This window comes from Eschrichtius robustus, chromosome 10 (genome assembly GCF_028021215.1).
Source record: "Eschrichtius robustus isolate mEscRob2 chromosome 10, mEscRob2.pri, whole genome shotgun sequence".
Classification (NCBI taxonomy): domain Eukaryota; kingdom Metazoa; phylum Chordata; class Mammalia; order Artiodactyla; family Eschrichtiidae; genus Eschrichtius; species Eschrichtius robustus.
This window is the reverse complement of record NC_090833.1, coordinates 107,044,433-107,058,018: the sequence shown is the minus strand read 5'-3', so window position 1 is coordinate 107,058,018 and position 13,586 is coordinate 107,044,433. Positions and strand designations below refer to the sequence as shown.

Below are 13,586 nucleotides of genomic sequence, written 5' to 3'. Positions count from 1 at the left end.
GGGGCGGTGCGGCTCCCCGCTACACCCAGGTCATAGTTCCGGGGCCACGGTGCTTTAAACTGCCACCCGGCAGAGCACCACGGCCCCTGAACTCGTCTCTGGGAGGTGGGGTGCGGTGGGTCTGGTCTGGGGCGGGCAGCAGGGACCCGGGAGAAAGAACCAATTCATTCGCTTCCTGAGGGGCATAAATTTGGGTAGCAGCTGTTGCGGGAGAGGAGAGCCAGTGTCCTCGACCCCGGGTCTGCCCTTTAACCCCAGCCAACACGGGCCCGAGGGGAAGACGGTCCGGGCCAGGCCAGGGCCAGGCCCGGGCCCATGGCTGCCTCGCGGCCCCTCGGGGCTGCGCTCCGTACCTCTCCTGGTACGAGATGCTGCAGGTCAGAGGCCCCCTGAAAAAAAAAAATCGCCGGGCTCCTCAACACGTCTTGAGGGGTTCACGGGCTGTTCAGCACTCTCCGCCAAGGAGCCCATTGGCTCCGCTGGGCACAGCCCGAGGATGAGGATGGGGGTGGGTGGTTACTTGAGGTTCAGAGAGATTTACAAAGAGAGTGGGGCCGGGGTAGAAGACTGCGGGTGGTTAGTTTTTGCAGGGACTGAAATTACCCGTAAAATCTGCATACAATAGAGAATTGCCTAGCTGAAACAAGGTAGTAAGTTTCATCCTACCAATTTTTCTCCCACCCTCCTTCTTCCTCCTTTGGACAACTCCTATCTTACTTGGCTTTTCCAACAGTCCCGTTCCATATTCTTATGCCCAGTTGCCCTTACGGCTCCCTCTGCCTCTCTTGTCCAATGAGGCCAATCCAGAGCCCTGGAGTCGGGGTGCCACAGTCTACACAACCCAGAGGCGGGGACTTCGCGGTCTCTACGCCCTCTACCCCCACCATCAACCACCCCAATCCCAGGATCCGGGTTTGTGTAAAGAGGGTCAGGGCACCCTCTCCTCCTCCCCATCGGTTTTCAAGAGAATCTCCGCAGTAAAGACCTGCGCTTCCTGAGCGCTATCCGTCCCCGCAGTCAGGTCGTGGTTTGCCCCAGGGGCAGAGTGGAGGCGCGGATCCGTCCCTTTCTCAGGAGAGTGGCATTTCTGAAAGTGCGAGCTTCCTGTCCGCCCAGGCAAACGAGTTGCAAGGCGCTGTGTCCTCTAGCGGCAAACTCTCGCAGTTCATTTGTGAGCGCTCACCTACACACCTATGGGATCTGATCGGGAGTCAATTCACACTCAAATTTGAGTCCTAAGTGTGGGGGGAAAGTCTCCTGAATGAAATCCAGGCTTTCGCCAAGGCCCTCTCGGTAATGAGGCCAGGAGGCTCGGGCACAGTCGCTCGAACTGCGGAACAGCTGATTTGTCTCCTCCACGGCAGATGGTCTTTGAGCACAGATTTGCATTCATTGTCTTCAAATCTGTTTTCGCGCTGGTGTTCTAGATTTCAGTAGCAGATCTATGCGCAGATCAGAATACAAAAGGAGAAGCAAGAAGATAACACCCAGCCAGGAGGAGTTTTAATGGGCACTGCGAGCTGCCCGGCGTAGTTAAAAAGCCGCCTAGAGTTTCAGCTGTTTGGCGGAGCTGCAGCCGTCTCCCGGCCATCAGCCCGCGGCCAGCACCACGGCGACCGCGCGCCTTGGGCAAAGTTTCCGCGAGTCCCCCGCTGCCTCCCAGCAGCTCCTCTGCCGGCTCCCCCGGACTCCGGGAACTGGGCGGGGGAACGGGAGACAGGAGGAGGCTCCCGGGACAAGGCAGGGCAGCTCTAGCACTCAGCCTGCCACGATCTGTCAGCAACCTCTCATCTGCACGGGTGCAACCCCCGCTCGCGTCCGCCCGGGGGTATTTTCCTTAGCTCTTTGACCGTTTCCCCCGACACTCTGTTTATTTGAATAGCACTTGAGCCTTGTTCGTCCCCACCCCCGCCTTCATTCATATATCCTTGTCTCTCAACTTGTAAACCGCACACAAAATCTGAGTGTCACCAAGTAACTCCAGGAGACTTGGGAGAGCCGTCCAGGGAAACTGGGTTGCTCTCGGGAACGTTTGCACCAAACATAAGTACATGCGGTCACACTCCGCTTCTTCACAAACCTGCACACAGAACCCAAGCCCCGGGAATGAATACGCCTCCCGCAGGCTACAAAAATCTGCATTTAGAGGCAGGATCCATGGAAGCCTCCCGCTCCCGCGACCAGACTCTGAGCCGGCGCGTACCAGCCGGCAGGGCCGGGCTACCCCGCTTCAGTGCAGGATTTGCGGGCCCTCATCTCACGCACGCACGTAGGGTTCGAGCTAGGACCCGGGGCCCGCAGCTTTCTGTCCCCTTTCACCTCCCGGACTCCAGGCAACGCCGAGCGGGGCGCGCGCCGCCAGAGGACGTCGGCCGGGCCTGCCCAGCGCCGGCCAATCCCGAGCGTCCATGCAAATGAGGCTCCTTATCGGGCCGCGGCTCCGCCTTCCGCGGCCCGGGCTGTAGTAACCCATTCATGGGGCAGGCGAGCGGCTGTAGCCCGGCTCCGCAGCGCTCGCAGCCACCGCCTCCTCTCGGCTCCGGGTCTTCCCCTTCCTTTCACAACTGATCCTGTTGGGGATTTTTTTTTTTTTTTTCTAAATTGGAGCGGTGGGGAGGAGCAGGGAGGGGGGGTGGGGGACCAGGAGGAAGGGGAGAGATTAGGCAGCCATCAATCTCCTCCTGTTTCTCCCAGAACAGGTGATGCTTCAAAATTGTGATCACTTTCTGGAGGCAGCGCTGCCGCTGGAAGGATGCGAGAGACCTAGGGCGGAGGGCCTGAGGCGGCAGATCTGAACTTGAGGAGGATATAACCCAAACTTTAACTACATCAGTCCGCACCTCACGCGTGGAAGCAAAGGACGGGTTATCTTTTTAAATTTTTTTTTCACAAGAGAGACTCGAACTTCGGCACTTGATCCCTTTTCCTGGATTGCTTTGGAAGGAGACGGTTTGGTGACAACGTTGGGAACAGTGAGGACAGCGTTGTAACTCATTTTTAAAGCGACAGTAGATCAGACTTTTTAAATGTTTGGGATCCAAGATACTTTAGGAAGAGGACCAGCTCTGAAAGAGAAATCGCTGGGCGCCGAGATGGATTCGGTCAGGTCCTGGGTCCGGAATGTCGGCGTGGTGGACGCCAACGTCGCTGCGCAGAGGTAACGAGACGGCCGCACAATTATTATGCTCGCAATCTCTCGCTCGTTCGCTCCCTCGCTCTCACTGTCTTTCTCTGTGTGTGTGTGTGTCACCCCCCTCGCTGCTCTTGTTCGCGCTCGCTCTCTCTCCCCCTCATCTGTCGCCCTGGCCCCGCGCGCTAGGGCTCGCCCTCCGGCAGGCAGGTCGCTGCAGTTAGGGGACCACTTACCCCGCAGCCAACACTCGAGTTTCTGAACTGCCTGGATCCCCCACTCCTTCCCCACAGACTACTCTTTGGGAGGAAAAAATAACAAAGTAGTATCTGATGCCTCTCAGCTCAGCCCCTAGTTCTGCGAGGCGGGCCCAGCCAGGAGCAGAGCGTGAGGACCGGAGCCGGCAGCGGCGGCCGCTGGAGGGGAGCCGGCTTCCCGGCGACTCCCGGGTTTCGCCCCGCTGCTTACGAGAGCCTCTCCTCCCGCATCTTGCTGGCCGATTCTTGGAGGCCGAGAGCCCAAGGCCAGATGGCGCCTAGCGGAGCAGGAGAGGCCGGAGCGCCTGCCTGGGAAGGCAGAGCGGCCGGGTGCCCTGGGAGGGGGGCAGGCTGGAGGGTACGGGCGCAGGGAGAAAACAGTGGGCTAGATGCACAGAGGCGGGGGTGAGGGGAGAGAAGAGACTAAAGAGAAAAGACGAAGGAGTAACAGGAGAAAGAGTCACGGAAGAGAGGAGACGCACCGCAAACGCAGGGATCACAAGCCTCTAGTTTTGCTGGTCCCTGAAGTTGACTTTGTTTATGAGCATTCTCCTGCTGACGTAGTAAACGCCTCGTCTAGGCTGCCACCCCATGAAGACATTCTGCTTCCCCTCCCTCACCACCACAATTGAGCTGAGGTTTGTGATCTCCACGACCTTGTCTGCGAGAGACAGCCCCCTTACCCCCAAGACTTCTACCCACCACTGACGCCTCTCTATCCACTTTCCTGGCCATCCCCCTCGCAGTCCCGACATCACGGGGAGAAATTACTCCTTTCCAGGCCAGGACTCTAGGTGTCCCGGGTAGAGCGAACCGGGCCGCCACCCTTGGAGGAGAGGAAGCAAAAGTCGCATCGCTCAGGACACCGGGGCAAGCGGCGGCTCCCTCCCTCCTGCCCGAGCCCAGGGGGGCGCCAGTGTCCTTCAGCAGACGGCACGCCGTGGCGGCGGCTTTCCGCGGCCGTCTGGGGACTTGTTGGGCTGCAGGCTGAGGGAGACCAGGCAGCGCCGCAGACCGGTCTCCACGGCGCAGTTCCCTAGCTGAGCTCCTGCAAGACACCTCCCCTACTTTCCTCCTTTCCCAGATCAAGCAATTGTTAAAGTTGGAACAGGCTGTCCGCTGGGGGAGTCTAGTCAAAATTTTACACCCTTCAAAAGAGGGAAAGTGCTCGCGCCCTGGGGCAAGACGCCCCGCGACCCCAGCGCCCCGGGGCAGCTCCGTCCATCTGCTTGCTCGCCTGCACCCCGAGTCTCCCGTTAAATGTGATCTGGCGGCCAGTTTGTTCCCGGCCCCGACAGGTCGGCAGGGAGGTGTGTGCACATGCTCAACACGCTTCAGGGAGCCTGCCGGGTCCTCCAACACGGCTTTCGCGGTCAGCGGGTTTGGCCGGCGCCGCGCAGAGATGTGGCTAGAGCGGGGAGAATCTCGGCCCCAGGCGAGGACGCGCTCTGCCTCAACTTTTCGGCTTCTCCAAGCTCAGCAGTTCTAGGGGCGGGGTCCTCAGTATTATGTCGTCCGTGGTGGTCCTCGATCCCTAGTACTGGTCGAGGGGGATTCTGCCCTGCCACTGTCCCAGGCGCAACTTTTCGGAAGAGCGAGGGAAGCAGGAGGTGAGGCCTCTCCCTGTAGGACCGAGACTTGGCCTCTGGGCTTCCCATCCGCCCCCAGGGGGTTCTCTTCCACCGCCTCTCCGAGATAGCTTGGGGGATGGTGCGTTGTGGGCAATAGTGCCAGGACGGGTCACTCCAATGAAGATGAAGGAAAAGGGTCACTTGTTCAAAAATAACGAGGCGCTTAGTCCCCTACCCCTCGGGCCCAGCTCCGAATCCTGACCCGGTCGGCGGCGGGAAGAGGAAGAAGATTGGGGCGGCACAACGACAAGACTTGGGCCGCCATCTCAGGGGGACCCTCCGGGCTTCGGTCTGCGGTCGCGATTCCTTGGTCTCCACTAAAGGCCGGACATTGAGCTACTGGGCGTGAGATGCCCGGAGGCTGGAACGGCTGGCGGTGGCAAAGTCCAGAGTCGTGGGCCCTGCTACCCGACCCCCGTGGCCACTGTGACTCCTCCAAAGAGTCCTCGCTTCTTAATCCTAATAGAAAAAAGCGCCCGAGGGGGCCAGAAGCCTGGACGGGGACATGGACCCTTGACCCTCTGCGATGTTGCGTGGGCGCGTTGGTAACTTCGTGTCTTTCTCTCCTTCCCCGTGTCTGGTCTCCCCCGTGTCTCTTCATGCACAGCGGAGTAGCCCTGTCCCGGGCCCACTTTGAGAAGCAGCCTCCTTCCAATTTGAGGAAATCCAACTTCTTTCACTTCGTCCTGGCGCTCTACGACAGGCAGGGGCAGCCGGTGGAGATAGAGCGCACCGCCTTCGTAGACTTTGTGGAGAACGACAAAGTAAGCGGAGGTCCCCCTCTTCCCCTCGCGGCCTAATAACTACCTCCTTGCAAAGCACTAAAGATCCCATCTGTCACTCCCGACACTTTTCCGCTCACATCAGCAGGGATGATAAATCGAGACTTCTCACCCCTAGCCTTTAAATCAGTCGATTTCCCCGCAGCTTCTCCCGCCGGCACTCTCCGCCCGCACCTCCCGCTGCAGCGGCGCCTGTGGCTCTGCGCACCCGGCTTCTGGATCATTAGCAGAGCCTGGGCATGGACTGACCGCGGAGCAAAGTCCTTCCAACTAGAGCATAGTGTAAACGTATACTCAAAGCCGCCACTGCCCTACTCCGGGTTATTTTTATTATTATTATTATTTTGCACCTGCCAGCGCGGCAGGGTGGGTTAGATAGGTACAAGGTGGAAACCCACAGCCCAGCTTTGCCCCTCCGCCCCCAGCCTTCCCTTCCACTCTGGTTCCCAAGGCAGTGCCTGCCCCGGCCCAGGCCCCGGTACGGGCGCTGGATTTGATCTCAAATGAAGCTGATGTGGGAGGAAAGGAAAGTCTCCTGCTCTCTCTGGGCCTCCGTCTCTTCAGCTGTACCATTCAAGCTTTGGAGCCGGCTCTTCCCAAGGTTCTTCTTGAACCCGGACCTGAGTCCCTGAGCTAGTGGCTCCAAGGCTGCGGTCCTGGTGGGATAGGGCCAAATGCTGCTCTTCCAAGTGACAGGTCCCTTCACCTTTCTGCAGGACAGGCAGAACCCGATAGGTTGGGTGGGGCCTGTTTAAAGGCAGCCTGGACATAGTGCCCGGCGGCCCCAGCTCCGGGGTCGCACTTCTGAGGACATTTTTAAGGGGGAGGGACAGACGGTTGGAGAGGGTCAAGTGACCGCAAGCCTTGGAAAGTTTTGGAGCTTGGCCAGCGGCAGATGCTCCTGCCCTTTGACCCGGACCTGGGCAGGGGGCTGTTCAAAGCTGCCCGGTGACAGGGAGAAAGGCAGTGGGAAGTGGGTTAGGGAAGCCCGCTCTCTCTCCTTTCTCTCATTTTCGGGGGCTGGAAAGAAAGGGACTCTGTCTTTTCAGGAACAAGGCAACGAGAAGACCAACAATGGCACCCACTACAAGTTACAGCTCCTCTACAGCAACGGTGAGTGCCCTGCGTGCCCGCGGCGCCCGCTTGTTCCTCTTTTCAAGGAAGGCTGTTGACCTTGTCGCGGTCACTGGCAGGCGGGCTCCAGGCCTGGGGAGAGCAGGGCTGCGGGAGGCTCGCTCAGGGCCGGGGAGGGGGGGCGGGCGGGTGGTGTCTGCCCCCAGGACGGCTCCGCCTGCGCTCGGGCCCGGGCCCCACGGCGGGACAGGTTTGGGATGCCCGGGCGGGGTTCCACGGCCCTCACCTCGCGCCCTCCTGCCTCCCCGGCAGGTGTCCGCACGGAGCAGGACCTGTACGTAAGGCTCATCGACTCGGTCACCAAGCAGGTGAGCCCGGCTGTCCACTCGGTTCCTCCTCTCGCGGGGGTGGGGGGTGGGCCCTCCGTCCTGCCCCCTCCCCCCTCTGGCCTGTCCCTGACCTCCCCCGACCCTCCGCGATTTCCTGGGTCAGTCTTCACAGCCACTCCGCAGAAACCCCCACTTTGTCTGCTCTGGAAAAATAAATGTTCCCTCTCACTCCCCAGTTGTCCTGTCTTTCTGGCTGGGGAGACGCTGGAGATGGGAGTAGGTGAGCAAAGGGATGAAGAGGGGAAACAATTATTGGGAGATTCAGTCCCCCCCCCCCCCCCCCAAGCATTCCCTTTTGCAAGAAATATGTCCTCACCAGGGCAAACTTTTCTCTTACTATTTCGCTCGAGTTAACCAGGCCACAGCTCAGGTTCTGTGCTGCCAGCGGGCGCTCCCGAGGAAGTAGCGGGCAGAGAGAGGAAACCCGATTTTGTGCTCGCTCCTAAGTCCCCTTTTCTTTGTCCCTCCACTCCCTCGTATCTCCCCACCCTGCCCCCGCCTCCTTCGCAGCCCATAGCTTACGAGGGACAAAATAAGAATCCGGAAATGTGCCGAGTTCTCCTGACACACGAAGTGATGTGCAGGTAAGAGCCGTGTTTTCCTGCAGGCTTTGCCGGGGCGCGGGGCAGGTGAGCTGCGCCCGGCGCGCTGGCTCGCGTGCGTCTCGGGCGCTGACCTTCGCGAGCGCTGGCGCGCGGGGAGGGCGGCCTCGCCCGGGCTTGCCTCCTTAAAAGACAGATTCTAAGAGCGAATCGGTTGGGAGTCGAAAAGGAAACCCAGGTCCCCTCAGGATTCCACCCCCAGGCGTCTCAGGAGTTTCCTGTGCTCCGTGGAAGGTCCGCTGTCCAGCGGTCGGCGGCAGCGCGGGGAGGGGCTGGGCAGCCGCGGGTCAAGTTTGGGATCCCGGGCTTTCCCTGAGTCGATCGCGGTCCAAGGCCCGCCGGTCCGACCCGCTAGGGGTAGATGCCCAGGAGGGGCCACTTGTGGAGTTACCGAGTCAAGGTCCTGGAACGGCTGGCAGTCTGGGCGGGTGACCACCGCAGGGGATGGAACGGCCCGCTTTGGGGGCGCTACCCCTTGCCCCCCAGCTGAGGCACCTGTCTGTGATGCAGAAGCGTTTTCTTCCTCCAGGGAAGTTGCTTTTCCTAGATTTCCCGAGCCACGGGAGTTTCTTAGGTCAGGAGGAACTACCGGCTTGAAAGACCAGTCGGGTTCACCACCTGTGGATGGGAGGAAGTGGGGGAGAGGACCCCAACCGGGGAGGTAGGAGGTCTAGAGCAACAGCTGGATTCTGAGGGCCAAGTTGTGAAAGGTGCAGTCTAAGTCGAATTCCTACACCTTTTCCCATCTTCTTTTCTGAGAGCAATCCATTTCGAGTCCTTTCTTCTGCTGGACCAGAAGAAAATTAAAAAAAAAAAATTAACCCCTACATTTATTCATTCTTTCAATAAATGTTTATTGAGTGTCTAATATGTGCTGGTTATGGGGGAATCCCACAGCAAAGGAGAAAAGCTATAGAAAGGAAACTCTGGGAAGAGGTGGTTATTTTATTATAAAAATTTAAATGCTATTCCATGCACATTTTTCTTCCTCCAAAATCTCTGATCGGAGAGAAAGCCTCAATTCTTCCTTACTCCGCTGTTGCTTCAGTGAATGTCTTCCAACTCCAGACTTTGGGTAATTGCAGGCAGTCTGATTTAGTTTGGACTGTTTTATGGGCAGCTCCCGGCAGCCCCGTCTCCCTCCCCACGGAGTCAGGAAGAAACCATAACAATCAGACATGTTTGTTTTGGTTTTGACCAAGTATTAGAAAAACAAACTTTGCCAACTGCAAAGTTCAACTCTGCCAGTGGCCTCAGCTGAGGGGACTCAAGGCTTCCTCTCCTGAGTAGCTGGGTGAGGTGTGGGACAGTGGGGTAAGCAGACAGCTACTCCGTTATCCCGGGGCCCCTTGATAGGTACATTCAGAAAGAAAATACAATTCCAAGATGAACTTGCAAGTAGTACCTAGATTAAATAGTCAGAACACTTTTATTTGGTTGGCTAAGTGAAAGGCAGGTGTTTTGTTTTTTTTTAAATTCTTCTTTCTACTTTTAAATGTCTTTGTTTGGAGAGATTATCTTCTTAAAAGGAAAGAAAACAAAACCTAAATCTGGCCCATTGTCTGACGAATTCTACCTATCACTTTAAATAATACTTGCATGCCCTATCCAGCTGTAGTTAAGGCTGACATTTTTATTTTTTAAGCCCAATCAAATCCACCTCATTTTATGCTGTTTAAGTAACAGCATCAATTTTTAAAGCCTCTAGTTTAGTCTGCATTAGTAACACAATATAAAAATTTAATGTACTGTAACTTTTCTGCATTTGAGACCTGGGAAGACGCTCTGCTATTTCCTTCCCAAACTAGAATTTAAAACAAATATTAACTGTGGGTAAATAAATGATCCGTGGGATGGGTACTGTGTCTGTAGTGTGTGTGTGTGTGTGTGTGTGTGTGTGTGTGTGTGTGTGTTTTGGGGGATGAGCTGGGGTGATGGCAAATATTGGATGCATCTAAAAGGGAAGTTCCCATTCAATCTGTCAGTCAGAGCTGGTTGACTTTTTTCAGGGAAAAAATTTCCTTCTCTCACATTTTAAGAGTCAGTTATCACAGTCAGTGATTAAGGGATGAATCAGATGCCCTGTTTCTCAGTGGGTACCGCACACACTTACTTTCATTTGCATGGTGTTCTTGGGCATACCTGGGAATTTTCTTGAATGGTTTTATGTTCTGTAATCTTTAGTAAAAAAAAAAAAAAAAAAAAAAAGCTCATAAACTGGTGTTTAGCTTTTAGGCGGCAACAAAATAAATCTCTTTTAGGTATAACTTTTCTCTCCCTTCCCCAATTGTCTCCTCTCCCCTCTTCCCTGCTTTAGTTCATTTTGCCAATTATTAGCAAGGAGAAGTCTAGTTGTTATGTCGCTGGCAGCCACCCCTGTGCCCTCAATGCTCAGAGGGTTAAAAGATATTATAATTTGAACAGAAGTCATCTCAAGGCCTACAGCTGGCTAATAACAGAGTTGTATTGAGCGTGAGCAAACCCCACAGCTGTGACTTTTCGCCACAAGGCGCAGGCTAGACGGGGCCCTAATCAGATGGGCCAGCCGGGCAGTGAGGCCAGTGTCTTTATCGGCCAGATGGTGTGAATTTAGACACTTTTGTTATGCAATCGCAGGGAGGAGTTGGGGAGAAGAAAACAAAACAAAAGCCACCATGCTGTGCGCTTATTTGAGTTTGAAATTAGAGACAGATTTTTGAAAGTTGAGGGTTGAATTTTAAAAACGATTTTGGAGGGGAAAGGGCACACTGGCTGGTCTCGAGCAGGAGTTTGGCTGACTGGACACCCTGTGTCCAGGGCTGGGGCTTTTTTCCTTTGCATATCCCCCATCTTGATCCCTTTCTGAAAAATGCAGGTAAGATTCAGGACTGGGAGAAAATTTCTCATATTTCCCACCCCCATCCCCAACTGGTTTGCTTTTTTTCTCTTTCCCTCTCCAAAGACCACCACAAGGAGGCAGGGAGGGTGGAAGAGGCCTGTAAGCAAACTGAGAGTATTTCAGGTAAAATGTTCTCCAAATAAGGACCAGAATAAAATAAGCCAAACCAAGCCAAACGAGGAGCAGGGGAAGAGCTTTCATTTTCATTCATTAGGAAAAAAAAGAGTACTTCTGAGCCTCCCCGCGGTAGTTAGGGACACAACCTTAACCTAGTGCCAAAGTCTGTGTCCAGGGCTGGGGCTTTTTTCCTTTGCATATCCCCCATCTTGATCCCTTTCTGAAAAATGCAGGTAAGATTCAGGACTGGGAGAAAATTTCTCATATTTCCCACCCCCATCCCCAACTGGTTTGCTTTTTTTCTCTTTCCCTCTCCAAAGACCACCACAAGGAGGCAGGGAGGGTGGAAGAGGCCTGTAAGCAAACTGAGAGTATTTCAGGTAAAATGTTCTCCAAATAAGGACCAGAATAAAATAAGCCAAACCAAGCCAAACGAGGAGCAGGGGAAGAGCTTTCATTTTCATTCATTAGGAAAAAAAAGAGTACTTCTGAGCCTCCCCGCGGTAGTTAGGGACACAACCTTAACCTAGTGCCAAAGTCAGTTGCCTCTTCTCTTTGTTTCCCATCTTTTCCTATTTTTTAGTCTTGTTCAGTTTTTAAAAGTACTTTCAGACTTCGAAAATGGCTTGTTAGAAAATAACCCTAAAAAGCCTTTTCATGAAAGTAGATGAATCTGAAGTTGGTCACTCAGGCTTTGTCTCTAGAGCAAAGGAAGGGAGATTTGAGCTTATTATCTGAGTAATTCAGGGACCCGGTTCTTCATGTCAACTCCCCACATCCTGATCCCAGAGCGATTGTTTGGGGAATGTGGGTTCATGAATGTCTCCTACTCTCCATTTCCCCTTGCTTATGTTACTATTGCTGGCTTGAGGACGGAATATCATTTAAGAAATGAAATAAAGAATAACTAGGACATCTTGATGAGACCTTTTCTTTTTAAAATAGAAAGAAAGAAAGAAAAAAAGAATTAGCTTTGGCTAACCAAGAGAAATTTTACAAAGGGCTCAGATGGGGTGAATACAGTCCGCTCCTATAATTTTTATTCCTTCACTATTATAGTCCGACAGCCAAGTGTCTGCTACATCTTTTCTGGGTGTTAAAGTTAGAGATTATACTTAAATATGTTACTGTTGGAAAATGGAAGATTGGGTCCTAAAGTTTCTCTGCATTTTTCTTGGAGTATCATTTCCTTCCCTGAGTTGATTCCCCACATTGTATTACACTGGCACCAGGCTTACATTTTTATCTGTTTTTCTTTTCCTCCAGAGAAAGTCCCCATGGAAAGCAGCTGAATTCAGCTGAGCAATTTTGCAAACTTACTCGGCCTCCTTAGAATCATTCCTTCTCAAGCTAAACAGATTGGCATATCCTGAGAGTGTTCTCTTGTAATTAAATTGTACTTAGAATCGCACACAGATTTGGGTTAGGTTGACATGCTGGTGATGTCAAAGACGAGTCTAGTTAGAAGGTCTTCAGATAACTAGCACGTATAGGGCTTTTTGAAATTGTCTTGCTAAGAAAAAAGGTTTGCCTGAGTTGCAAAGGTATTATTCTGCTGACTTAAGCAATAGAAACAGGAGAGGGGGGAGACAGGGATGGTGGTGGCAGGAGCAATGGGTGGGGTAGGGAGTTGGGAAGAGAGACAAAGGTTCTGGGAGAGCAGCCGGTCAGAATTTTTATTGGTGTTAATCTTGGGATGGAAATTTTAAAAGTTAAGACCTAATATAATTTCAAAGGCAAACTATTATTTCCGTGTCCCAGTGGCAAACTCTGGTATTTAAAAAACTTGAGACAATTTTTCTTTTACTTCTTACAAATTTGATTAAATTTCTTACAACCTCATTGTGCCCATTGGCTGAAAGTTTTTTTTAGCATCTCTCAAATATTTTTAACTTTTTGAGAATGGTAGAATTGTTCACCGAATAATCCACACATCCCTGCATGAGCGAGATGGACTTAAAAGTTTTTAAAAATATCTGTCTGTTTGTTGGTAATTCTGTAGAGGATCAGAGAGGGCAAGTGCACTGCGCAGAACCAGAAAGCAAATCTAAGACTGGGATGGTGTTAGGCCTTTGGGCCCCTGCTGCCACAGTGACTTCGTCTTTTCCTTAATCTGTCACCACTTTCGAATCAAAGGATGCTCAGGGAATCTCATAGCCTAAAAGAGGCTCTGTGCCCTTCTCAAACCTAAAAGAGACTCTGGAGATAATCTAGTCCAACACTTTAATTTTATAGCTAAGCAAGGCAAATCCCAGAGGAGCGAAAGAGATTTGACTAAATCCATGCAACTGGTTAGTGACAAAGTTGGGTTAGACGCCAGAGCCCCGATTCCCACTTTACCGGTCCTTCTATTATGCTGCATCGATCTTAAACTATACAGAAACTATCACGGGAAGGGCAACACTTACATAAATTTGGTTACTGCTAACATTTATGACACATATTCTCCAACTGGTGTGGATGATAAGACTTTTCTTATAAGCCATGTCAAGGCTACATCCTTCACCAGCTCCTATTGATGGTGGACCACAGGCTTGGATGAGCCGAGAGGTATTTAGAAGCCTGTGGTCCTGACAAGCAGCAGACAGGCAACACAGGGATGTGATTTTCCATCCCTGGTGGCTTCCAGCCACCCAGCCTCCCTTGCCCTTTTCATATTTGTTTAGGTCTTTCACACAGGTACCTTTGGAGGGGAGTGTTTTGTTCTCTTTAGGTCCTACGGAGTC

The 13,586-nt window shown here is 53.2% G+C and overlaps 1 protein-coding gene across 1 annotated transcript in view; it reads left to right on the top strand.

Moving 5' to 3' along the window:
* The first annotated feature begins 2,674 nt into the window (after positions 1 to 2,674).
* Positions 2,675 to 13,586, top strand: part of EBF2 (EBF transcription factor 2) — a 188,642-nt gene continuing 177,730 nt past the window's right edge. The window contains exons 1-5 of the mRNA XM_068552112.1: positions 2,675 to 3,157; positions 5,626 to 5,782; positions 6,850 to 6,913; positions 7,187 to 7,242; positions 7,774 to 7,847. Coding sequence (XP_068408213.1) covers positions 3,027 to 3,157; positions 5,626 to 5,782; positions 6,850 to 6,913; positions 7,187 to 7,242; positions 7,774 to 7,847 — 482 coding nt within the window. The 5' untranslated portion in view covers positions 2,675 to 3,026. The remainder of the gene's footprint in view (positions 3,158 to 5,625; positions 5,783 to 6,849; positions 6,914 to 7,186; positions 7,243 to 7,773; positions 7,848 to 13,586) is intronic.